At 42.1% G+C, this 26428-nt stretch overlaps 1 protein-coding gene across 8 annotated transcripts in view; it reads left to right on the forward strand.

Moving 5' to 3' along the window:
* CFAP61 (cilia and flagella associated protein 61) overlaps positions 1–26428 on the forward strand; it is a 230732-nt gene that overhangs the window by 138234 nt on the left and 66070 nt on the right. For 6 of the 8 annotated variants that reach the window (XR_008306425.1, XM_053247246.1, XM_053247240.1 and 3 more), the window contains one exon: positions 19676–19774. The exons of the other annotated variants lie outside the window; for them this stretch is intronic. Coding sequence is in view for 5 of the 6 variants with exons in the window: in XM_053247246.1 (XP_053103221.1) it covers positions 19676–19774 (99 nt within the window). In the remaining variant the exon portion in view is untranslated. The remainder of the gene's footprint in view (positions 1–19675; positions 19775–26428) is intronic. 8 annotated transcript variants of the gene reach the window in all.

Genomic DNA, 26428 nt, shown 5'->3' on the forward strand with positions numbered 1-26428 from the left:
TTGCTTCAGACCTGTTTCTTCGCAGTGAGTTCATTTCTGGTATTAGAGATGGATAGCAAGAAAGTGTCCACAGAGTAGCTGGGGATGGGAAAAGGTACAAATTAAATAACTGCTCACAACTTTAGATTTGGATGGGGCAGATATATGAAGGGCAAGTGTGGCTGCCCTGTCATGTGTGATTGCACTATTTGTTTGTTTGTTTGTTTGTTTGTTTGTTTGTTCGGTTTTTATACCGCCCTTCCAAGCTGGCTCAGGGTGGTTTACAATTAAAAAACAGAGATCATTAAAAACAATTAAAACAGAAATACAAATATAAACACCAATTTAAAAACATTTTAAAAAAACAATTAAACTATCAAAACAATTTAAACCCTGAAAACCAGGTTAACATTAAAACAATTAAAACTAATTAAAAACCCTGAAAGGCCAGGCCAAACAGATGAGTTTTAAGGGCTCTCTTGAAAGTCATTAAAGAACTAAGATTATGAATTATCTTAGTTCTTAGGGAGTGCATTCCACAGCCCAGGAGCAGCTACAGAGAAGGCCCGTCTCTGAGTCGCCACCAAACGAGCCAGTGGCAACTGGAGACGGACCTCCCCAGATGACCTTAACATGCGGTGGGGATCAGACCGAAGAAGGCGCTCTCTAAGATATCTCGGACCCAAGCCTTTCAGGGCTTTAAAGGTAATAACCAGCACTTTGTATTTTGCCCGGAAACATATTGGCAGCCAGTGTAACTGTTTCAAAACAGGCATCATATGGTCTCTCCGGGTTGCCCCAGAGACCAACCTGGCTGCCATATTCTGAACTAACTGAAGTTTCCGGACTACGTACAAAGGCAGCCCCACGTAGAGCGCATTGCAGTAGTCAAGCCGGGAGGTTACCAGCTGTTTTGAGGTTACCACTGTTTTGAGGTCATCCTCTTTGAGGAATGGGCGCAGCTTTCGAATCAGCCGAAGTTGATAGAAAGCACTCCTGGCCATGGCCTCCACCTGAGATACCAGGGTGAGGCCTTTTTAGGCTTTTTAAAGACAAAACCAGAACCCCGTTTCTCATTTTGCCCCATTACCATGCCCCATCTTTCTGTTTGTCACAATTTTTCTTCCTCTTCACTTTCGTCACACATTTTATGAGCAGTCCCCTTATAATTGGATCCCATGTGCAGTGGTAGCACTCAGATACACGCGGTGTCCCTAAATCAGAGTGGGAAATGTTTCCATTTTGGGGAACTATTTTATTGTCACCCTTTCCTATTTCACTTTCCCTTTGTTCACTTTTTAAATGATTATTTTTAAATCGCTTTTCATATGTATTTTTGCTAAAGGTCAGTATAAAGCTATTAAAATGCCAAGTAGTATTAAAATGCCAAGTCAGAGCTGCCCAATTATGAATAAAATCAGAACAAAAGCTGAAAAGGAACCAGAGAACAAAAAGCTACGCTTTGTATATCTGCTATATATTTTGTGGTTTTAGCTATACATACTTTTCAGAAAGTGCAAGCATTATTATATCATTCAATTTTGTTTAATGTCTCAAATCTATTGATTGATTGATTGATTGATTGATTGATTGTTAAATTTATATACCACCTTTCATTAAAGCAATCCCAAGGCGGTTTACAGCAAAAAATTTAAACGTAAGATGGGGGAAAAGACACAATTAAAATATTACGTGGAAAAAATATTAAACAAATCTGATTAAAAATTTAAAACAAAAGCTACTATATTATGTAGGCTTATTACATGAGGCATTACCAGGGGTGTAGCAAGGTTGGAGTGGGCCCAGAGACAAGATTTTAAAATGGGCCCCCCCTCACTGAAGCTCAGCTCAAATTAGGCTGCTTTGTAAATTGTGGATGATGCAAATCATGTAATGGTACTAGAGAAAGACATGCTGTTCTGGTAGCTCCAGGTCTTAACACTCACATCAGTTTTGGAGGATGGATACAACTGAAGGAAGCCCAGGTGGGTGCGCAGCTGTGGGAGTCAGTCATGTGATTTGCATCTGGGGGTCCCTCAAGGCAGTGGGTGTGGGCCCCCAGACAACTGTCTCCCCTTGCCCTATCATAGGTACGCCCCTGGGCATTACTTATATGAAGGTCATATGTATATTTACATATAGTCATGCTACTATGTATTCAGTTGTGTTTGCCAATATAAAAAATAAGTGTTGTAGAAAAGGTTGGAGAAAAAGGAATTTGGAAGGCAAGGAATAGGGATTGTTGCCACCCATACAAGGTCACACTTCACAGTTCACTTTTAGTCATGCACCGTACTGCCCACCACCTCTGCAGCTTTTAACCATGGTGGAGGCTGTGGCCAGGAGTGACAGGGGCAGTGGGAGGTGTCCGGGCAGGTTTTGCCTATGGCACCTTGAGCTTTGAGCCAGCCCTGCCTGTGCCCCTTAGAACTTCATGCCCTAGGTGACTGCCTAGGTCGGCTATATAGACAGGCTGGCCTTGAAAGCAGCCACTGGGTGGCTGTGCAAATGCTCCTACACTAGCAGAAGAGTTTGCACAGTGTTAAACTAGCTGGATTTCACAATAGTTCTTATGCTTTTGCAATCTCTTGTGCAAGCAGAACATCTTTGAATTTAGCTTCACTTTTCTAACACAACGCACTAGCACCGAGTGTAGAACAGTCTTCCATGAGCAGAAGATGCCATTCACATGCATTTATAGATCTAACACAATGTTACCAAGAGCATATTACACTGTAGCCATGGGTGTTCGGCGGGGGGAGGGGGGAGCAGATTGAGCCAGTTCCCATTGGATTCAGTGGGGTGTACTCCCAGGGAGGGGGGGTATTGGATTGCTAGCTTTCCCCCCACCCCAGGTTTTGTGGTAGCAAGCATGAATCACCCCTTTGCTAAGCAGGGTCCACCCTGGCTTGCATTTGAATGGGAGACTACATGTGTTTGTTCTGTAAGATAGGGGATGGGGCCACTCTGGGAGAACAACTGCATGCTTGCATGCAGAAGGTTCCAAGTTCCCTCCCTGGCATCTCCAAGATAGGGCTGAGAGAGACTCCTGCCTGCAACCTTGGAGAAGCTGCTGCCAGTCTGTGTAGACAATACTGAGCTAGGTTGGCCAAAGGTCTGACTTGTGTTGTTATAAGGCAGCTTCCTATGTTCCTATGACTTAAAATATTAACACAAAGTTGTTTTAAGACTACCCATTTCTTCTTGATCTTCTTGCAGAAGAGACATGATAAAAATAGAATCAATTTAAAACCTTCTAATCTTTAAAAAGGAAGTGGCTTTCTCCTCATTATTCTTCCTGCCTAATTATTTTACATCAGCTGTTAACACTGGAGCAGACAATATAATTCATTTTCAGGCATGCCAATTACTGTGATTGGAGTTTTGAAAATACGTAAACCTGAAATGTTTTTTTTAAAAAAAAACTTTCTGCTTGGAAGATATAAGCTTGTACCTTTTAAATTTTTGTTGTGATGTTAACCATTCGATGGTTTTTGGCAAATCCATGTGTGGCAGAAATCTGTGCAGGCTAGAGTAGCATATCATCTTACTAGCTGAACATGGAAACAGGCTAAAGACTATTCCTTAATAATGCACATGCAGTTGAATACCTTCTTAGATTTTTCACGAATGCGTATTTTTCTTCTGTAGAGTAGGCAGAAGGATGAGCATCATCATCATCATCAGCATCATCATCAAAGAATATTCTTAATAGATCAAGCAAGGGGCTTTTCTTTAAACCATATTTTCTTTTTTCCTTTCATGCTACTTTGATTATAGAAGGAAGACTACCTTACAATGTCCCATTACTGTTATGGCCTCTGCAGCCCTGAAGACTCAGGGCTTGTAGTTTCAAGGCTATAGTGCTCAGAGTTGCAGCATTGTTTAGCTTGCTCAAGATGTATCTGTATGTTCATGAAGGTGATGCACCATGGTTCCAGGAAAAGGAACCGTGTTCACATTTTGAGTTTATTAAAACTTTCATTTTTGTTCCCAAATTCAAAATGCAAGAGATGCAAGTTTTGGGCAGTATACAAATGTGGCAAGTAAAGAAATAAAGAAATGAAATGAAATGAAATGTATGTTTGTTTAACTGACAACATATAATTGCAGTGCCATCAGCTGTGACTGACATATGCATATTTAAATTGTCAGCTTTCTCCCCACCACCAATAACCATGAAACTCATGATCAGGAAAGGACTAGGCCTCTAAGAATGAACTTCTAAGTTTACTGTAGGGGAACATGGTCCATCCACAGTGAACAGTGTTGCCTTGCTATTGCATTTTTAATGCCTTATTTCCCATTTAAAATTAGTGGTTTCCCCCTTTTCCCTTCCTTTGGACCTGTTAAGTGGTCTAAAAATGGCTTAGAAATGGTATGCTTCAAAAGCCCTACTTGTGACGGAACAGCTACAAGTCCTGTTATCTGGCAGCCCAGTATTATACAATATCCTGCACAGCTGTCCTGTTTGGCAGTAGCTAGCATAATGCTTGCTGTTTAATTAGGCTTTTTATCTTTACATTTGTCTGAGAATGTCAGGAGCCTTCCATGTTGCCTGCCACTAATTAGTTGACTAATTAAATAGTTAGTGCTTACTTGCTGATCACAGGGCTAACATGTAATGAATGTTTTAGTAATTGTTATTGTTTTATGCTATCTGCCTTTTGCCACATGAATTGGCTGAAATATGTGTCCTTTCCCCCCTCACTGTTTTTTCCATACTGAGGGAAAATAATACCGAGGCAAAACAATGCAGTGGTTTGCTGTGTGTTCAGTGTTACTGGAGCAGCATCATTCAGGCATTGTCTCCTTGCATCATTTAGAGCAAGTGGAGAAGATCAGTGTTGGGACAGTGATAAATAGGGCATGTTCTGTCTTGCCTTGTTGTGAAATCACAGTTACAATGAATGGTATGCATGATAAATGTTAGGTATAACCAATGGCGAAAGATAGGCACTAACAAAGTATCCTTTGCAGCAGTCTTCCACAGAATAGTAGTATAATATTGATATATATCCTAATGTCAACGTTAAAATGGGTATGAATTAGTTTTAAATTCGAATCTTTGAAAGCATAAATCAAATCATCCTAGCCTATGGATCTCTGTAGGTCTCCATGGTCACTCACAACTGGGTCTGCAAAGTATCCTTTGCAGCAGTCTTCCACAGAATAGTATTATAATATTGATATATATCCTAATGTCAACATTAAAATGGGTATGAATTAGTTTTAAATTCGAATCTTTGAAAGCATAAATCAAATCATCCTAGCCTGTGGATCTCTGTAGGGCTCCATGGTCACTCACAACTGGGTCTTCTGCGCCTGTGCAGTAAGCCACGGAAGAATCTTTAGCTCCATTTAGGCACTCACTGTCCCTTTAAGGCGTAGTGATATCGGAGCCTTGAAAGGGGGCCTATAGCTCCAGCAGTAGAGTGCCTCCCTCTTCAGTTCCCTCTCATCCACTGCTCACACTGCCTTGGGGAGAATCTGCTCCTGTTTTCCCTCGGTTTCCTATAAGAGATTTAAAGATTGTTCTTTCACTTGATATTTGGCTTTGACTTGGATTGTTTTTCTGACTACTCTTCTCTTATCATTCTGGACTGTTTTCTAATTTGGTATTCTGACTCAGACTGTTACTGGACCTGGCTTACAACTCCCCTCTGTTTTGGCGTTTTCTCTTTGATTTTTGGTTGACCAAGGACTGTTTTGGATTGAGCTATGTCTGCCCCTAAAAGTTTCAAGCATTGCTCAGCTTGTAAAGGCACTATGCCATCTCAGATGGACATTCTGACTGCCTGATTTGTTTGGGGGACTCCCACAACACAAGCACTTGTAAAGTGTGTCTCTCCTTTAAAAAGAAAACACGACTGAGTAGTGAACTTTGATTAAAAGCGTCCTTGTATGAGAATATACTCCAACCAGGAATGCCAAGACCAAGCCTGCTTTCACCACCACAAGCCGCGGCGTCTAGTAGGTTGGTGCCCTTGGCATCAGTCTCGGAACCTGCACCCTCAACATCCATGCTCTCAACATTGACTGACTCTTTTAAGAAGCCTATAGAGAGAGGGTGCAAACATGATGGTGACCGTTCGGTATCTACTGAGCCCCACAGGAGAAAGGAGAAGCATGGCTCCTCGGGGTCATCAGCTCCTCGGGATCATCAGCCATGTTTGCATCTGCCTTGGCATTGGGATTGGTGCTGAAAGTTTCCACCCTAGTGCCAGCAAAAACGCCTTCTCCGGCGATGGTGCAGCCTGCTGCATCCATTTCACCTTGACCTGTGGCACCCACCTCGTTGACGTCGAGACCTTTGAGTTTGGCTCCCTCAACGTCGATAGGACCTTGACCTCCAGCACCAATGCACTCAACGTCGACTATACCGACGTCGAAAGAAACATCCTCAGCTCCGAGGCATTCAGCGGCACCAGCATTGGTGACACAAACTTCTTCTACACCAACTAATCTTTCGTCCCCGGCACCATTGGCACCATCAATGACGATACAGGCTCCAAACTCTCCAAACTTACATTTGGACTTTCTCCTGTCCGTTCTACTCCATCATCACCAATAGTGATCTCCCATACAACAACGCCAGTCCAGTCTCCATCACATTGTTCATCAGCTTGGATTCACCAGCTCTCCAAATTTTGTTGTGCCAGGAACTTGAACGTCTAGTAGGTTCTGCAAACTCAACTCCTTCAGACTCTACTTTTATGGGGTTCACTCTCTCTTGAAGGGTCTTGATGTTGAAGAACCTGATTCTCCTATCTGAGGACACCAACGGATCGGTTGTCCACTTTAACACCACAATGCCCCTCAGGATTACCTTTTAGAGAGCGCTTTCATTTTTTTGCTTCGCGTGCTCACTGTGATCCTCTGGATTATTATAGCTCTTCAGGGGTTTTTGACTCACCACACTTTAGGCTGAGTGAACATTTTTGTCCCCACTCTCTTTATAGTTCTCTGGCCCTTCCTTATGATTTTGAGGACTATAAATTATGGAAGACCATGCACCTTAGGGGAACTTTGCCTGATCCACTGAATGTTCTTCCTGTGGACCCTTTTAAGAAGCTCGTTGTTCCACCAGTGCTTTCGAAACCCCACACTCCAATGCCGAGGGCTCCACCGCCCACCCTGATACTGCCGGTCATACCAGCTCCTGAACCTCCACATGCACTTGCTCGCCCAGTGTCTCCCACTTCTCCAATACTACCTGAACCAATATTCTCTCCATTGGTACCAGAGTCTCTGTCTCTTCCCTCACTCCTGGCTCCTACTGACCCTCTTCCCTTGGATCTTGACTCGGATGGGGAATTTCGTATGCCTCTGATCCTGAGTTGGCTGTGTTGGAGATTCATCTGGGAACCTTGCCCAATGAAAACGTGGGCAGTAGGCCTTCTGATTCCCTGTCAGAAGAAACCAAGTCATATTGAGCCCAGGCCCAAGAGACGGCTAGGGCCTTAGGCCTTGAAATTCCTACACCAGAAGTTACAGTCACAGTATAGTTATTTGTCAACCTCCTCTGTGACACACCCCATGGCTCTTCCAATGCTACCATCCCTGGTGGCAGCTGCTAAGACTGCCTGGTCGGCTCCAGTGACTGATACATTACCTTGCAAAAAACTGGAGAACCTATATCGAGTTCAGGAAGCCTGTTGCCCCTTCCTGTTTAAGTCGGTTCATGGGACAACATGAAGGAAGAGGCAGCCTCTCTACCTGACCTTTCAAGGGCAGGTTTCTAGCAACCCTCTCAAAGTTGGCGGTCCTCATGAGGCAGCAGCTCAGTACCACCAGACATCTTACTGAGACTGAATCGAAAGTGCTGGCTGGGTTGATTGCTCCTCACTGATATGCTTGGCTCCGTCCTACAATGCTGGAGCCAGGAATGAAAGAGAAAATAGAGAATATTCCCTTTGATGGGGAAAGATTGTTCTCAAAAGATACAGACAATACCATGGAAAAGCTAAAATAAAGCAGTGTTTTACGGCCAAAACCTTTGCTCAGTCTCAGTCGTCATCTTCATATCATCAAAGGTATCAGCCTTCCTATAAACAAAGATACTAACCCCGACCTTCCCAAGGTAGAGGTGCTTACTGCAGTAGATCTAGCCAATATTCCATGCAGCCATTCCACCAGCGTTCAAAGGGTCAACAGAAAGTGAAATCCCAAGAGCAACCAAAGCAGTCCTTTTAATGCTTTGGACCTGGAAGTGTCTCTACCCCTTCCCTCAGCTGACATCTGTCTCGCCCCTTATCTACCTATTAGTGTCGCATAACAACAGACATCTGGGTGTTATGCATAGTGTGCGACAGCTGTGCTATCGAATTTGACTCCCTTCCTACCCATGCAGGCATAAAATACACCCATGTAACTCCTATCCTTGAAGAAGAGGTAGCTGCTCTGTTCCAGAAGGATGCCACAGAACCAGTTCCAACTTCCTCCGTGCATGTTGGGTTCTATTCCAGATACTTATAGGTCCCCAAGCATGATAGTGGGCTCCACCCCATCCTGAACTTGAAAGAACTGAACAAATTTGTCCGAACTTATAAATTCCATTATTTTCCTACAGTCAATTTTGCCACTCCTGTGGGAGGAGGAATGGTTTGTGTCTTTAGACTTAAAAGACACCTATTTCCACATATTTATATGCCCACAGCACTGCCACTTCTTGGCAGCTGTCATTGCTTTCCTCCGTGTCCAAGGTGTGTCAGTCTTCTAGAAATCGAAAATAGAAATTGAATTATTATTATTATTATTATTATTATTATTATTATTATTATTATTATTATTATTATTATCCTTTCTGGATGACTGGCTTTTTATAGCAAAAGAGAAATTGACTCTACTGTTCAACTTGCAACTTACTCTCTCTCTTCTGGCAGATCTGGGGCTCACTGTCAATCTGAAAAAAATGGTCCTGACTCCCCAGCGTACCCTCTAGTACATTGGGGCAGTCCTGGATGCAGGCAAGAAACGTGCATACTTACCTGCAGAACGCATACAGGCCATTTCCTCCATGGTGGTCACCTTCCAGTCTGCCCCCAGGCAACGAATTCGTTACATTCAGTGCTTGTTGGGCCTGATGGTTTCTTGTACAACAGTGGAAAACGCACACCTCAGGATGAGGAGGCTCCAGCTCTGGCTGCTGTCTGCCTTCCAGCCGACTCTGGACAGCCAAAACAAGTGGTTAGTTGTCCCAGATAATATCCTGCAAGACATTTTGTGATGGTCTCGGCCGGACTTCCTGACACAATGAACTCCTTTTCAAATGTTGAACCCTACGGTATTGGTCACTACTGATGCATCCATGCAGGGTTAGGGTGTCCACTGTGGGACTTTAAATTCTCAAGGCCTATGGAACCCTCAGAAACAGGAACTCCACATTAATTTTCTAGAGCTCCTGGCTGTCTTCCTAGCCTTTAAGGCATTTTTACCATCATCCAGGTCAGGTGGTTCAGGTGTATATTGATAACACTATGGCCATTACCTACTTGAACCACCAAGGACGTACCGTATCTAGATCCCTGAACAACCTTGCCCTACAACTCTGGGACTGGTGCTTACGTTATGGTATCACGCCTATGGCCATCCATATCAAGGGAGAAGATAATAGTCTTGCTGACTCCCTTAGTCGGGACGTCTCCTTCTCTACCCTCCATGAGTGGGAGGTTAATGACACTGTTTTGTCAGACCTCTTTGACTCATGGGCTACACCCACTGTGTACTTATTTGCCATGGTGGATAATATTAAGTGCTCTATGTTCTGCTCTATAGCGGGCCTTGGCAAGGGATCAATAGGAGACGCTTTCCAACTGCATTGTCAGGGCAGGCTTTATTATCTTTTCCTCCCATCCCATTGTTGTCCATGTTAATAGGAAAGATCCTCCAGGAGCACACTCAATGCATTCTGGTGTGCCCCTGGTGTCTCCGACAACCCTAATTTCTGGCTCTTTTCTGGCTGTGCAAAGGCTCTCACTGTCACCTTCCGCATCATCGGGATCTCCTCATGAGAGAAGGAGGTCAAGTCTTCCACCATGCTCTGAAGTCCTTCTCGCTGACTCCGTGGAGGCTGAACCCCTGCTAACTTGGCAAGAGGCATCTTTTTAACGTGGTGATTCTCTTTGTTGAGCAGGGGGAGAGTAACTGGCCCTACTCACCCCAGCACAGTACTTCCAGTGACTGTTGCTGGTGCCTATCTGATGTTTCTTTTTAGATTGTGAGCCCTTTGGGGACAGGGATCCACCTTATTTATTTATTATTTCTCTATGTAAACTGCCCTCAGCCATTTTTTGGAAGGGCAGTATAGAAATCGAATGAATGAATGAATGAATGAATGAATGAATGAATGAAGGTCCCAAGGGTTGCATGTGCACAAAAATGTGGCATTCATTCTACACCAGCACTGTCAGCACTCTACCACCCAGCTTTGAGAGCTACAGATAAAAATTAAAAATTTGTGACATTTCCCACTTACTGTTATTTTTTTTAAATGTATATCCTGCCTTTCTTCTATGAAACTCAAACATTTATAGAAGTTCCCCAGGCAACGTCCCATCCAGATGTGGATACTTCTTAACACAAAGCATAATTAATCTATGGGATCTGTTGCCACAAGCTGTGGTGATGGCCACTAGTAAGTAAATTTGTTTATTGTTGTAACCACTGGTCATAACATAAAACATAATGTAACATTAAAACAGAGCAAAAAACATCAAATATAACATAAGCATAACATAACACAAAAAGAATGGGGGAGAAACCTTAAAATACAGTTAAAAATAATAATCTTAAAAATTCTATCTGCCGTTACATCAATAAATAAAGCATATAGAATAAGACTAGACCTCTACAATTTAGAGAAAGACTTAGTAAATATAAATCTCTAAGACAATAATGCAAAGGTAGCAACTTGGAACTAGCATATAGAATCACATCTGCAAGAAGTTAGTTTAAACGTGCTGAATCCGAGACAAACATATCACTAATCACTAGGTTAGATTACTTTAAAAGGGGATTAGACAAATTCATGGAAGACAAGTCTATCAATGGCTACTGGTCTTGATGGCTATATGCTACCTCCAGGTTCCAAGGTACTATGTGGAGGACCAACAGTGGGGAGAGAAAATGTCTCCGTCTCCTACTTGTGGGCTTCCCAGAGTCATCTGTTTGGCCAGTGTAGGAAACAGGATGCCTGACTAGCAGATGCTTTGGCCAGATTCAGCAGGACTCTTTTTATGTTCATATGTTAGACATTAATCAGGCCTAGCAGCAAAGTTGCTGCATCATGTGCCTTTAGAGATCGTTCTCTGGGATGTTTGTCTCCTAATTGTTATGAAAAAGAACTAATTGTAAATGCTCACAACATTCTGACAATGGAAACATATTTGAATGCTGCTGAAAAGTGGCTGCTTTTGTAACTGGTACATCTGTGTTTTTAGTTCTTCTTCCATTCTTAAGAATCAGCAAAAGCAGATAAGATCTGACTTATTTGCCATTAGTGAAAAGCATATAAAACAGTAATCATTTAAGTTTCTTGTGCTTCTTTTATCATACCCCCAATAAATTGGCAACATGACCCTTTTTATTTCAAGGTCACTGAAACCTCCTTTTGTAGCTGTCCTCTAGAACCAGGCAATGAAACCCAATACCTTTTACTTATTTCCCTAGATACTCTAATCCCTCCCGCTTTACAAGTATCTTTGAGCTGTTCTTCCCTTTTTGTAACCACAGCAACAGGAATCCCTGCTGGAATTATTTGCTTCGATAATGCAGGTGCACTTGTTTAATGCTTCATTGGGTTGAGCTCTTAACTTGAAGCCTTTTTTTTCTACCCAAAGGGTGCCCTTTGCTTGTACAGCACAAGGCATTTAGCATTCTTTACAAACAGAAGCAATTCTATTAGCTGATGAGCAATACAATTTTTTCAGTGCTTTTCTCCTTTTTACAGTGAAAAAACATGGTTTTTTAAAAAGATGGGCAATGAGGAATCTAAAGCTAGTGACTGACATCCTGACTAACAAAGTGCACAGGTAACAAAGGGACTTCAGGGATGTGACTGGGGTTTGTGTGTAACTCTCCCAGTCCCTCTACATGTGTGCTGTCATGCAAGTGAGCAAAATGTCCTCACTCTACCAGTGCTGTGGAAGAGAGGAAACACATTACTGAGGATCAGTGATGTGTTTCCTCTCTTTTAGAGTGCTTCCAAAGCACAGACAGAGTGTGAACATTTTGCCTGCTTCTGCAACAGTGCACATGTAAATGGACTGGGGGAACTGCGCATGAGCCTCAGTCATGACCCCACAGTCCCTTGTGACCCATGCACTTCATTAATCAGGATATCAGCCAATATGTTTAAATCACTGTTTTCTTGGTATTGAATTGATTCCCAAAGAAAAATAATTCCATTGCTATAAGGCAGTAATTCCTAAATTTTGTGCAAAAGCACACTAATATTCTGTGAGAGAATTGCTAGCATGTCCCAGAGATTTAATTAAATAATTAAGGGCTACCATGAGGCCAAAATGACCATGCAAAGAGGAGTCTGCCTCCTACACTTCTCTGTAATTCACTGTTATGCCGTTGCCTCCTTCCAAATGGATCTACCCTGCATCAGGTGAAACTGAATATTCCTTTCATTCCCAATGGAAAGACTCAACAGAATTACCCATTCTCAAAGAAGCTGTTTGTTGCACCTCTGCATCTGTAACTGCTCTAAATTTGTCTCATTCCAGTCAGGAGACAAAATCCAGACAGTGATTCCTACAGAAAATCAAGGTATGGAGTCCTTTGAGGATGAGAAATGCTTACTCTTAACATACTATGAAAGAAAGGTTTTGCAAAGCCAGATTTGTGTGGAAAGTGAAGAACCGCAAGTGATCACTTAAAATGTTACATCTGCCTTCAGTCTGACTCTACAAAATGGGGGGCGGGGATGTCAGTCATCTTTATTCAGTCAATTGACCAGCAAATAAATAAAACGGCAGCACAATCAAGAAATACATTCAAACAATCTCACCAGTCCCACCACACACCAGAGTGATCCAAATTCTACCAGCAATATAGCAGAATTTCACCACTGAATAAGAGACACTAGAGTCTTTATCTTCAAGTAAGAAGTTCACTAACAGATCATTAGTGGTCTTTGTGCATCACACACCAGGGGCGTATCTAGGGTAGGGCAGGCAGGGCATATGCCCCGGGCGCCACTTGAAGGGGGGTGCCATTTTGTAAAATTAATTTTTTTTAAAAAAAATGGCTGCCAAAAACAAAATGCCCACCGTGCATGCTCAAATGGCCTCTGTGAGGCCCTAGGTCATGCCAGGCTTTGCAGAGGCCATTTGAGCATGCACGGTGGCCATTTTGTTTTCAGTGGCCTTTAAAAAAAAGATTATTTTTAAAAACGACCACTGCACATGCTCAAATGGTCCCTGTGAGGCCCTAGAGGCCAGCGGGGTGAGGGGGAACCTTTGCAACCCCCCCAGCCTTTAGGAAGCCCCCCAAAGGGGCTACGGGTAAAAATAATTTTAAAAAAATATAGTATAAGACACTGTACACATATTCAGATTGGCACTATGTACAGAGAATCAGGGCTTTAACAGTGGCAATGAGGATGGAATCCTCCTGGGATGGCAGAACTGCTGCTATTTTGCACTGGAAAAATCCACAAGTGAGGAGCTGTTGTTGGTTATTTAGGCCCAGAGGCCTTACAGAGGACTAGGCCCAACAAGGTCTTTTTGCAGTCAGTTAATGGAATGGCCCCTTGTAGGCAGTGAAGGCAGGCATGTGAGGTAGGGATGTGCAAACAGGTCCAATGTTGAACATGTTCGACATAGAACCTATTTGGTTTGGCGGTCCTATGTCGAACCGAACCACCCTGGTTCGGTTCGATATCGGACCAACAACACACACACACCCCGGCCGTTGGGCGGGGTGTTTCACGAGCTTTTCTTTTTAAAAAATGTTTTGAATTTGTTTTTACTTACCCCTTCTAGGGGACTTCTCTGAGGCCACAGGGGGTTTCTGAGGGTCTCCCCCACGCGGCCCTCCATTATGCCTCAAATCGCCCTGTTTGGGCAGTCTTTGGCCCGTTCTGGGCCCCACCCTCGTCACAGTGGCCATTTGGGAGGCCGCTACACATGCCCAATTGCCTGGGTCCTTTGCTGAACTGGTGAAGTTGTTACAGGACCATTTTTCACCTAAGCCCTTGGAGATTGCTGAACTTTTTGCTTCCCCAAATGAATCAACATGTGGGGGGAACCATTGTGGCTGATGCTACTGCATTACAGAGACTGGCAGAATCCTGGAACTTTGGAGACACTTTGCAAATGGTTCTGCAAGATCAGCTGGTTTGTGGTCTCAGAGATGGAAACATTCAGAATCACTTCTTGACATAATCTGATTTTACCTTTTTAAAAAGCCTTAGAAATAGCCTCATCCATGGAATGATGAACTCCCGTAAGTCACAGGAGTTGCAAGCTGTGAGTATGAGTGAGCCTCACAATCATCCCATATATTACACTCCAAGTCAAAAAGGCAAAATGGAACCCAAGGGAAAATGTGGGTATTGTGGCAAGCCGGGACATAAGACTGTTAACTGCCACCTCCAAAATGTGACATGCTGGCAATGTGAGAAAAAAAGAGGCATGTGCAATCAGTGTGTTAGTCTGCCACATCACATAGAAGCAATAGTAAGGCCCAACAACATTACAGCAAGCAACAGTGATGTACAGCATCATCAGAGCAGCTATTTTGGCATTTGGCATTTGGGAGCCAGTGTGGTATAGTGGTTAGAGTGCTGGACTAGCACCGGGGAGACCTGAGTTCAAATCCCCATTCAGCCATGAGACTTGCTGGGTGACTCTGGGCCAGTCACTTCTCTCTCAGACTAACAGGGTTGTTGTGAGGAGAAACTTAAGTATGTAGTACACCGCTCTGGGCTCCTTGGAGGAAGAGCGGGATATAAAATGTAAAAATAAATATAAATAAATAAATAAATTATGGGTACTAGAGGGCAATGATGATAGCAGTGAAGAAGAGTTAGCTGCTTTTAAGTATTGCGTGTGTACAGATTGCCTCTTTTCAAGATGAAGATACAGAGCCCATATGGATCACCCCACTCCCCAATAGAGGGCAAAGAACTTCAGATGGAGCAGCTTGACTGTGTCTGTTATTCCTCAGAAGGAGTATGAAAATAAATTCAACAATGTACACATGCGTTCAACAGCCATCAAACTAAAAACATACATGGGACAAAAACTAACAGCCCCTTCGAATGAATTCTGTGGCAGTTTAGTATAATGGCCAGTCTCAAAATTTAAATCTATATGCTGTTTCCATGGAGGGAGCGGGGGGTGGTTGCACTATTTGGCTGCAGTTGGTTATGGGCAATCCAATTAGACCAGAAATCCATCAAGACTCTTTGAATGCCTCAGAGAACTGATGCGCAGGCACAGCTGGACACCCTTTTGCCTACTTCTTCCTTGGTTTTTGAGCAGGGTATTGATTGGCTAAAGAATATTAAGGCCAGCATCATTTTGGTGGAGGGAGCCCAGCCAAAATTCTTAAAAGCTTGATGGATTCCACTTGCTATTAAGAATGCTGTAGCAAAAGAACTTGAAAGACTTGAAACCATGGGCATATTGACTAAGGTTGATTGGAGTGAGTGGGGTACACCAATTGTTCCCAACATCATTAATTATTATTATTCATTCATTCATTCATTCATTCATTCATTCAATTTCTATTTCTATAACATGAAGAAGAATGGCTCAATACAGATTTGTGGTGACTTCAAAATGACCATCAATCCTATGTTGGGACTTGAACATTATTCCTTGACTCATATTGAAGATATATTTTTATCATTAGCTAGTGGAACGAAATTTAGTCAACTGGATCTAGCACAGGCTTATCTACAAATGGAAGTGGAGGAAGCACATAGGAAATTTTTGACCATCAACCCGGAGAAAGGACTGTTCCAGTACAATCGCCTGGTGTTTGTAGTGAGTGAGCACTACATCAGCACCTGTGATGTTGCAGAGGGCTATGGATCAACACTGCCAGACATACCTGCTGGAGGTGCTACTTGATGACCATTGTAACACGATCCAGTGATGAGGATCATCTAAAGAATCTGGCACAAGCCATAAAAAGACTGGAAGAATATGGACTGAGCGTGAATCGTGATAAATGCAAGTTCTTCAAATTCTTCAAAGTCATGTACTGTGGTTATATTACTGATGCAGAAGGGCTATACAAATCACCCGACAAAATAAAAGCTGTATTAGGAGTACTGCATCCAGAGAACATCTCACAGGTTCAGTCATTTATTGGGTTTGTGAACTATTACCACAAATTCCTGCCAAATCTGGTGACTGTATTTTAACCCTTGAATCAATTGCTTCAGAAGAGAAAGCATTGGGACTTGTCTGAACAATGTGAACAGGCATTTCAAGAGTCCAGTGACTTGTTACATCAGAACAAGTGTTGACTCACTACAGTCCTGAACTTGATATTAATCTGGCTTGTGATGCGTTCATGTATGGCCTTGGAGTTATCTTCTCCCATGTCATGTCTGATAACACGGAGTGACCCATAGCTTTCGCCTGCAGATCATTAAGTCTGGAAGAACACAACTATTCTCAAATAGATCAAGAAGCTTCGGCCTTAATCTAGGGAGTTAAGAAATGTGGACATTACCTTTATGTCAGGAAGTTTACCTTGGTTACAGACCACAAACCTCTGCTGTCCATTTTCCATCCTATGAAGGGTATTCTGGAAATGGCAGCAGCCCATATTCAGCATTGGGCATTGTATTTTGGAGCTCAAATGTATTATGTTAAGTTCAAAGGAACAGCTCAAAATTGCAATGTGGATGGCCTGTCATGATTGACATTGCAGGATGTAGAGGAAGGCAGCAACCATTGGGACAGGCTCTCTGCTGTGGAAGTGTTCATTATGACACAAATGAACATCTTGCCAATCACATTATCAGTGTTATGTTGAGAAACAGTCTGAGATTGTGTACTGTTGGAAGTCTGTGATGATACTTTAAGGGGTTGGAAGGTGAATCCTGGAGAGCACTTATAACCCTTTTATCACCAAAGGCATAAAATAATGCTTTCCCATGGCTGTTTGATGTGGGGTCGTAAAGTAATAATACCTACAAAATTACAACCCTGACTGGAGGAATTACATGGTGGACACCTTGGTGCGGTTAGGATGAAGACTATGGCCTGGAGTTATGTCTGATGGCCAGGCTTAGCTGGCCAAATTGAACACTTCACTAAAGACTGCTCTGGTTGCCAGAAGGTTCAGAATATGACTGGGCTGACACCCCTTCACCCATGGAATTGGCCTGTGACACCTTTGGAATGCATTCATTTGGACATTGCAGGACCCTTTGTGGTTCCCAATTTTTGGAGGTGGTGGATGGCTATTCCAAATAGCCTGAGGTGTTTTGTATTCATCCATAACTTCTGCAATTATTGTCCATGTTACCTGGAGCCCTTTTCCCCCTAGAAATAGAAAAAAAGTCTTTTTTTTAGACTGCCTATACACCTGGTTCCAGACAATGGACCTTGATTTGTTTCTACAGAATTCCAATCCTTTCAGAAGCAAAATGGGATCAAACATGTTACTTCTGCACCTTATCACCCAGCTAAAATGGGTTGGCAGAATGCTTAATCCAAACTATGAATCATACCTTATGAGCTGCAGAGGACCAGCCAGGCTCTTTATCTGTTAAACTGGCTAATTTTCTACTGGCATAGAGGAATGCTGTACATAGTTCAACAAACCAAACACCTGCCAGTTTGTTTCTGAGTCACAACCTCCAATCTCATCTGGACTTTTTGAAGCCTGACCTGTGCAGTTCTCAACAAACTAACCAACCAGATAAAGTAAAAGGAGCATTCCAGGGTATGGGAACTGTATGTAGGCCAACCTGTTTTTGTTCAGGCCTACTATGGTATTGTCAAGTGGATTCCAAGTACCATTCAGGCTGTGAGAGGACTGTATTCTTACAATGTCTCAATTGCGCCTGATGTCATCTGGCACCTCCACATCAAACAGATCAGAGCCACAGTTTCACTACAAAACTGTATACTACCACTGTCCCCTTGGACTCTGCAGACACCACATTTGGAAGGCTCACCTGATGTCCTTGATGCTCGAGAGCCAGTGTTCTCTCCTGGTTGAGCCATGAGTCCTTCATCCAGTTTGTGTAGACTCGTAACCTTCTTCAAAAATTGCAGTTTCACACCCATCCCCAGAGGGTGCAGCTGAACTCTCAGATGTACTGACCTAGTATTATCCTGCTTTCATGAGAAAACTGCCTGACAGGCAATCTTTAGCTATATTCTTCCTGTTCTCAATTCCAACATGCTAATTGTTAATGTTTTGTGTTTTAGGATTTATTATTTGGAGGGTTGGGTGGGGGGGAGGAATGTAGTGTATACTCTGCCAAGCCAAGCCTCCAGGGGGCTTCTGTTGTTGTTTCACTTTTATTAGGTCTCTGTTAATAAAGAACCTGTTACTGAGGATTTTGTCCAGTTTGTGTATGACCCACGGACTTAACAGTTTGTGCTATACAATCATTTGTTCTGTCATCACCCAATTTTGAGCAGACCACATTCTCTAGAATTCCCTCTAGCCGTACAGTCTGCAACTACAATGATTGGTTCTCCCTTGGTATCATCTCCTGTTTGAGAAACTGCTGCTCCCTTTAATCTAAAACTCAGTACCATGACTCCATATATAAGAGTGATGGGAAGAAGCTGGTGGCAGATGGTGATCTCACAGGCCTGGTACTCTTCAGTGAAGATGAGAAGACCCTTCAATTATACATCACCCTATTTCTTTTAATTCAGTAGCTGAATTTCCAGATCAGGATCAGGAATTCACTTAGCAGTTGGTTCTGTAAAGATGTGTCAATGATAATAGCGCCTCCTGAGCTGGCCCCTCCTGCCCTTACTGTCACCACAAAGCTACTGCAGACTGTGGCATAAGAGTGTATAGCACTTTATGCTTAAAGCTTTAATATGTGAGAGAGGTGGGGTTAAATAAAGGAAGGGCCACCTCCCCTGGGAGGCTTCTTTGCAAAACACTGCAAGATCTTGCTCTGAGGGAAGGAGAGGAGAGATACATAGTCTGGGGAGCTGCCAACACTTAGCTTCTTATGTTCCAGCAGAGGTGGCCCCTCCCTCCCCCAACTACCACCATCTTGCTGAGCAAAGGAGAGACAGACACAGGCCATCAGATCACCTGATTTAAGAGTGCAACATGTAAAGATTTGGCTCTTAGAATGTTTTTGTTGCTCTTCTTTGCTGCTTTGTTGTACAGGCTTTTATTGATGCTCATCATTTTAATGCCCCTATGTAAATGGCTTTGGGAGGTTTGCCTGAAAAGTGGTGTATAAATGCCAAAAAATAAGTAAATGTGCACTTACCTTCAAACTTCTGTTGACATTTGTGAAAGTCAACAGAATTACTAAAGACCTCAGTGGTAAGGCATAAGCCTTTATCTTTTGAATGATTGGATAAGATCTATAACCAAATGCTGGACAACCAATAATTCATTAATAGAGAAGAAATTAAGTTGTTTATGAGTACTAAATATGAACATAAGCTAAGCCCCAGAAGGTTTCTGCTAATTTTGTAGCTAATATTTTAATGTTTTTGTTTTCCTCCTTTAGTCCACACCTGAAATTTAATAACCTTACCTTGATTTCAACTCATGGACTTCCAGGGAAAGATGTGTCAAACAATCTACATAAAAGATTTTTAATTACCAGGTTTGTTTAAACATCTTTAGTAATGCCAAAGAGACTAAAATGTTAACATTCTTTTGAGATTATGCAGTGTTGTATGGTGGAGCTGGGCATTGTGTGCTAGGGAGATGTCTAATGTTTGGCTATATATATATATATATATATATATATATATATAGTCCCTGTTTTCAAATGGTCCTAATTTTCTTGTATCTTTCCCTGCCAGTTCACAATCCTTATTTTGCCATATAAACTTCCTGTATCAAACATGTATACTTAAGTCTGGAGACCAGGGATAGACTGGGACTTGTGTTGGTGTACTGAATATCTTGCTGCCCAACAGAGTCCCTAACTGAGCTGACGGTCGCAGGATTGGCATTGGAGTTTTCTAGACTAATGGTGGTGGGTAACATCAATGTCATTTTGGGATAAATTTGTCAGAAGTGCCTCAGTAGTTCATAGCGGCCATGACAACTTTGGACCTATCCCAAGTGGTCACATAATCAATTAATATTTTGCTCTGATCAGGGTGGTGGTCTGTGGGTGTGGGCTTCTCTGATTTCCTCATTGTCATGGATGGACTACCATCTGGTTAAGGGTTTGATTCACATCTGCAACTCACCTCTGCATGGTTGATGGATCTGTTAGGATGGTCTGCTCAAGAAGCTTATCAGATCCAACAGGATTCCAAATAGCCATGGAAGTCTTTAGAGTTGGTTCTGTTGGTGATTCTGTTGATGCTTTGGTGAAGACTTGGAATAGAAAATTCACTAGTAGGGGTGCTCAATTCTTTTAGACCTCAAATTAATTCAGGTTGAATCGGGGGTAATTCCCAAATTCCCAAATCAAATTGCCCTCAAAATAGAGGGGCCCAATTTGGGTTCAAGGAGAATCGCCCCTGATTCAACCTGAATTGATTTGGGTGATTTGAATCCCATTTTGAGGCCCATTCTGCCCAGAGAAATGGTCCTCAGAATAGTGGTTGAATCACTTGAATTGATTTGAGTGATTCAAGGTTGATTCATCTAGACAGCCAGCCAAACCAACTGTTTTTGGTGAACCAATTCAAGTTTTTGCGATATGATTCAAGCTCAAATCGAATCACAAAAATGTATTCATTCACACCCATATTCACTAGGACAGTAGACATGTCTGACCCACTTTAAAACTAGCCCATGGTACACAGAATAATTATGGGAGTTGAAGCAGCAAGGTAGAGGGCTGGAGTGCAAGTGGAGAAAGACTCAACTTGAATCTGAAAGTATACAACATAGAGCCAATTTCAAGGCCTATGCTATGTCAATAAAAGCAGAAAAGGAGTAGTTCCTTTCTGCACATATTGCATCTGCAAGCTCACATCCAGCAGAGTTGTCTAGGGTTGTGAGATAGCTAACACAGGCCCCATCTTCCTCACATTTGAACTTGGAACCATCAGTTACCTACTATGATGCTTTTAGTGAATTTTTTGCAGATACTATCTCTTGTGTTTGGGCTGACCTGGATACTACAATTGCTGAAGAGTCAATTGTGAGGGTGTCCAGTAACTCATCTTGTATGGTTAAAATGGATCAGTTTCAGTCTGTGACTCCTGAAGATAGTATAAGCCATTATCCAGAAGATTATAAGCCAACAAGCTGCTTGGAGTGGTGTGACCTACCACTTGTTCTCTTGACCTTTGACAAACATGACTTATATTATCTGGCGGTGACGTTATTAGAGAAGTTCTGATTAACATCATAAATGCTTCTCTGAGGAAGAGTAGGATGCCTCCTTATCTTAAGGAGGCAATTATTAGACCACTTCTGAAGAAACTTACACTGAATCCCTCAGAGTTATGCAACTACAGGCATATCTCCAACGTCTCATGGTTGGGCAAGGTGATAAAAAGAAAACTCCAGGAAATCTTGGAGGAAACCGATTATCTGGACCCATTTCAAATTGACTTTCATTGGGCTATGGGGTTGAGGTTACCTTGGTTGGCATGATGAATTATCTCCAATTGGGAATCAACAGAGGGAAGGTGACTCTGTTGGTCCTTTTGGATCTCTTGGTGGCCTTCAGTACCATTGACCATTGTTCCTTCTGGATTATCTGAGGTAGTTGGGAAGGGAAGTCACTGCTTTACAGTGGTTCCACTCCTGTCTCTCAGGCAGATTCCAGTTGATGTCACTTGGAGACACTTGCTCTTCAAAGTGAGAGCCTCTGTATGGAGTTCTGCAGGGCTCCATACTGTTTCCTATGCTTTTTAATATCTACATGAAATCGCTGGGAGAGATAATCACAGGCAGTAATGAGCTAGATGAAAGATAATACACTGAGAATGAATCCAAATAAGATGGAGGTACTTATGATGGGGGCTCATAACTCAAGAGATCGTTTAGATCTGCCTGATTTGTATGGGGTTTCACTCCCCTCAGAATAACAGTCTGGAAGTACTTCTGGACCCAAACCTCTCTCTAGTATCTCAGATTGAGGCAGTGACCAGGACTGCTTTTTATCACTGATACCCCAGTTGTGTCCATTATTTGAAACAACCTTAAAGCAGTTATACATATGCTGGTAATCACCAGATTTGATGACTGCAATGCACCCTCTATTGGGCTGCTCTTATACACAATCTGGAAACTGCAGCTGGTGCAAAATGTAGCAGCCAGGTTGATCTCTGGGGTAACCTGCACAGTAATCTAATGCCCTTTTCTCATTTCCTCTTATGCTTTCTCCCCTTTCTCATTATCATACCAGTGGCAAATTTGGAATGAGGACATGTGCACTGTGCATCACAGTGACTATTGCTGCTGGAAAGGATGAGGAAGGAGAATGGTGAATGTGTACATATGTGCAGGCATGCACACAAAATCAAGCAGCAGTGGGTTTTGCTACCACTTCAAGAAACAAGGGGAGCAGCATTTGGCATCCTGCCTCCAGTGCAATGAGGTCTTGGGCCACCACGGCTTGTGAAGATATAGGCATTCCAAGCAAAAATGAGTGTTCTTCTGTTAATATAGAAAATGCTGGAGGATATGTTCATATCTCCAGTAAATGGATGGGTTATAAGGCAATAGTTAGCTTCCCTCAGTGTAGCATCTGTTGCTAATCTGAATCTTCTTAACTGATTCACACTGTCTAGAGGGACATTTCCAGTATTGCTCCCTTAGTGCAAATGCATTTTGATGATAATTGACTGTCATCTTCAGATAATGCCTCTGTACGTCTTGTTTAAACAATAAAACTGTGAGAAGAAATTATTAATAACTATTCTTAAAGATTCAGTTTTCAGAATGTGGTAATAACTGATGTTTGATGATATAACAGAAAGAAAGCAACTGCATGAACTGATTATTTTCCTTGCCTTAAGCTGTGAGTTGAAAGTCCTTCCTTCATGTAAGCCCCTTTTGACTCAACAAGGGGCTTGGGTAGCAGATTAAGAGTCTTTGTCTCAGAGCAAGCACATGTGAGGGAAGAAAGATGCTGAATCATCCCTTCTGCGCTTCCCTAGCAAGGCTGTTCCCTAAACATTCCGGTATCACTGGTAGTTTCAAAAATGGCTGCCGCCACCAACACCCCTTCATTTCAGAGTTTGACCCTCCCTGGGCTTGGGGTGCAAATCCCAGGGAAACTCTCCTTCTTTTGCTATGGGGGAAATACTCAAAAATCCTCCATGTGCAAGCCTACACATGGTGAGCAAACTGACAGCTGATGACCCAGCCTGAGGCATGTCAGAGAGAAAAAACCCTTTTAGCCTCCCCTTTCTCCTGAGCCAAAAGAATCACTCAGAAAGGCTTGTAAAATGCAAAGAACAAAAAGAAAGAAAAAGCTTTATTCAGTTGCTGCAGACTGCTTCGGTCTAAGGCTCCCTCAGCATTTGATTGATTGATTGATTGATTGATTGATTGATTGATTGATTGATTACTTGCCATCAAGTCAGTGTCAACTCTTGGCGACGACATAGATAGATTCTCTCCAGGATGATGTGTCTTCCACTTAGCCTTCAAGGTCTCTCAGTGGTGCATCCATTGCTGTTGTAATCGAGTCCATCCACCTTGCTGCTGGTCATCATCTTCTTCTCTTTCCTTCAACTTTTCCCAGCATTATGGACTTCTCAGGGGAGCTGTGTCTTCTCATAATGTGCCAAAGTAAGATAGTTTGATCCTGGTCATTTGTGCCTTGAGTGAAAATTCTGGATTGATTAGTTCTATGATGCATTTTTTTGGTTTCCTGGCTGTCCATGGTATCCTCAAAAGTCTTCTTCAGCACCAAAGTTCAAAAGCAGCAATACTTTTTCTATCCTGCTTCTTCAAAGTCCAGCTTTCATATCCATAGAGTGTCATGGGGAAAACCATTGTCCAAACGATTCTAATCTTTGTAGATATAGACTCATCATGGCATCTAAATATCCTTTCCATGGCCTTCATTGCAACCCTACCAAGTGCTAATCTGTGGCATATTTCTTGACTGCTGGATCCTTTACTGTTGATGGTCGATTCTAAAAGGCAGAAACTATCCACCACTTCATTGTCTTCATTATCAATTTTGAGGCTGATTGCTGTACCTGTTGTCATTAGTTTAGTCTTCTTGACATTTAGTCATTGTCGCATTTTTTCACGGTGCTCCTTGACTTTCATTACTAAAACTTGCAGATCATCCACATTCTCAACTATCAGAGTGGAGTCATCAGCATAGTGCAAGTTATTGATGTTTCTTCCTCCAACTTTAAAACCATGCTCATCTTCCAATTCAGCCTCTCAGTATATGTTCAGCATATAAATTGAATAAATAAGGAGAAAGTATACAGCCTTGTCTTATTCCTTTGCTGATCTGGAACCAGTCTGTTTCATCATGTTCTGTCTGGACTGTGGCTTCCTGTCCTGTGTATAGGTTTCTCATGAGAACAATGAGATGTTCTGGGACACCCATTTTCCTAAGGATATTCCACAACCTGACATGGTCAATGCAATCAAAGGCTTTTCTGTAGTCAATAAAGCACATAATGACTTCTTTTTGGTATGATTTGGCTTTCTCAATTATCCAGCGTGAATCAGCAATGATGTCTCATGTTCCTCCGTCTTTTCTGAAACCATCTTGAACATCCGGCATTTCCCTTTCCATGTAGGGCTCTAATCTGCGTTGGATGATCCTGAGCATTATTTTGCTAGCATGTGGAATTAAGGATATTGTGCGATGGTTTGTGCAATCTGTTAAATCTCCTTTCTTCAGTATGGGTATGTAGACTGACCTCTTCAAATCTGTTGGCCACTGTGTTGTTCTCCAGATTCGCTGGCATAGTTTTGTTAGAGCCGTGACTGATTCTTCTTCTGTTGCTTGCCATATTTCTGTAGCTATTCCATCAAGTCCTGTATCCTTCCAACTTGGTAATGACCGGAGTGCTGATCCAACTTCATCTTCCTGTACTAGAGGTTCTTGTAAGTAGGGAATATCTTCTAGAGCATCTTGGATGTTGACTCCCTGCTGTACAGATTTTATTTATTTTATTTATTTATTTATTTATTATTAAAACTTTTATACCGCCCTTCCAAAAGGCTCAGGGCGGTTTACATTAAAACACCATTAAAATCAGTTAATAAGTAAAACAAAAATTATAAAGCATAAAAACAATGATTAACAATTAAAAACATCATAAAACAACAATTAAATAATCAGAACAATTTAAAAACAAGTTTTTAAAAGCTGAGATTTTCAGTATACTCCTTCCATCTCTGTTTGATCTTCTCTAAATCAGTTACTATCTGTCCTTTGGCATCCTTTAACATACCAATTTGAGGTTGGTCCTTCTGAGTTCAGAGATCTTTTGGAAAACTTGCCTTGTTTTTCCTTGTCTATTTCCATCCTCAAGGTCTTGACAGATGTCATTGCAATACTGCCCCATATCTCTTCTAACAGCTTTCTGAAATTCCCTATTAAGTTCCTTCCTGAGGTCTTTATCTTTTTTTATTTTGGCTTCTCTCCTGTTCTTGGCAATTTCCACCCTCTGTTCTGACATCCATTTTGCTTTCTTCTGTTTCTTGGTCTTTGGTAGTCTTATTTATTTATTTATTTATTTATTTATTTATTTATTTATTTATTTGTCTGGCTGGTTGGTTTCTATATCTCCCTTCCAAAAATGGCTCAGGGCGGTTTACACAGAGAATAATACATAAATAAGATGGATCCCTGTCCCCAAAGGGCTCACAGTCTAAAAAGAAACATAAGATATACACCAGCAATAGTCACTGGAGGTACTGTGCTGGGGGTGGATAGGGCCAGTTACTTTCCCCCTGCTAAATAAAAGAGAATCACCACATTAAAAGGTGCCTCTTTGCCAAGTTAGCAGGGGTCTTTTCACATTTGTCCTTAACAACTTATTTAATATCATTCCACAGTTCCTCTGGTTCCCTATCAATGAGGTTCAGAACTTTAAAGCGGTTTCTGATGTTTTCCTTGAAAATGGTGGGTACATTATCAACACCATATTGTGGAAGCTGAATAGATTTGTTTCTCTATTTTAGCTTGACTTGGAACTTGCACATGAGCAGTTTGTGATCTGTTCCACAATCGGCCCCCAACCATGTTTTTGCTGTTATAACTGAGCTCTTCCACCTCCTTGCACCAATAATGTAATCAATTTGATTTCTTTGCACTCCATCTGGTGAAGTCCATGTATATAGGCTTTGGTTGTATGAA

This window comes from Hemicordylus capensis, chromosome 4, assembly GCF_027244095.1.
Source record: "Hemicordylus capensis ecotype Gifberg chromosome 4, rHemCap1.1.pri, whole genome shotgun sequence".
In the NCBI taxonomy this organism is placed as follows: domain Eukaryota; kingdom Metazoa; phylum Chordata; class Lepidosauria; order Squamata; family Cordylidae; genus Hemicordylus; species Hemicordylus capensis.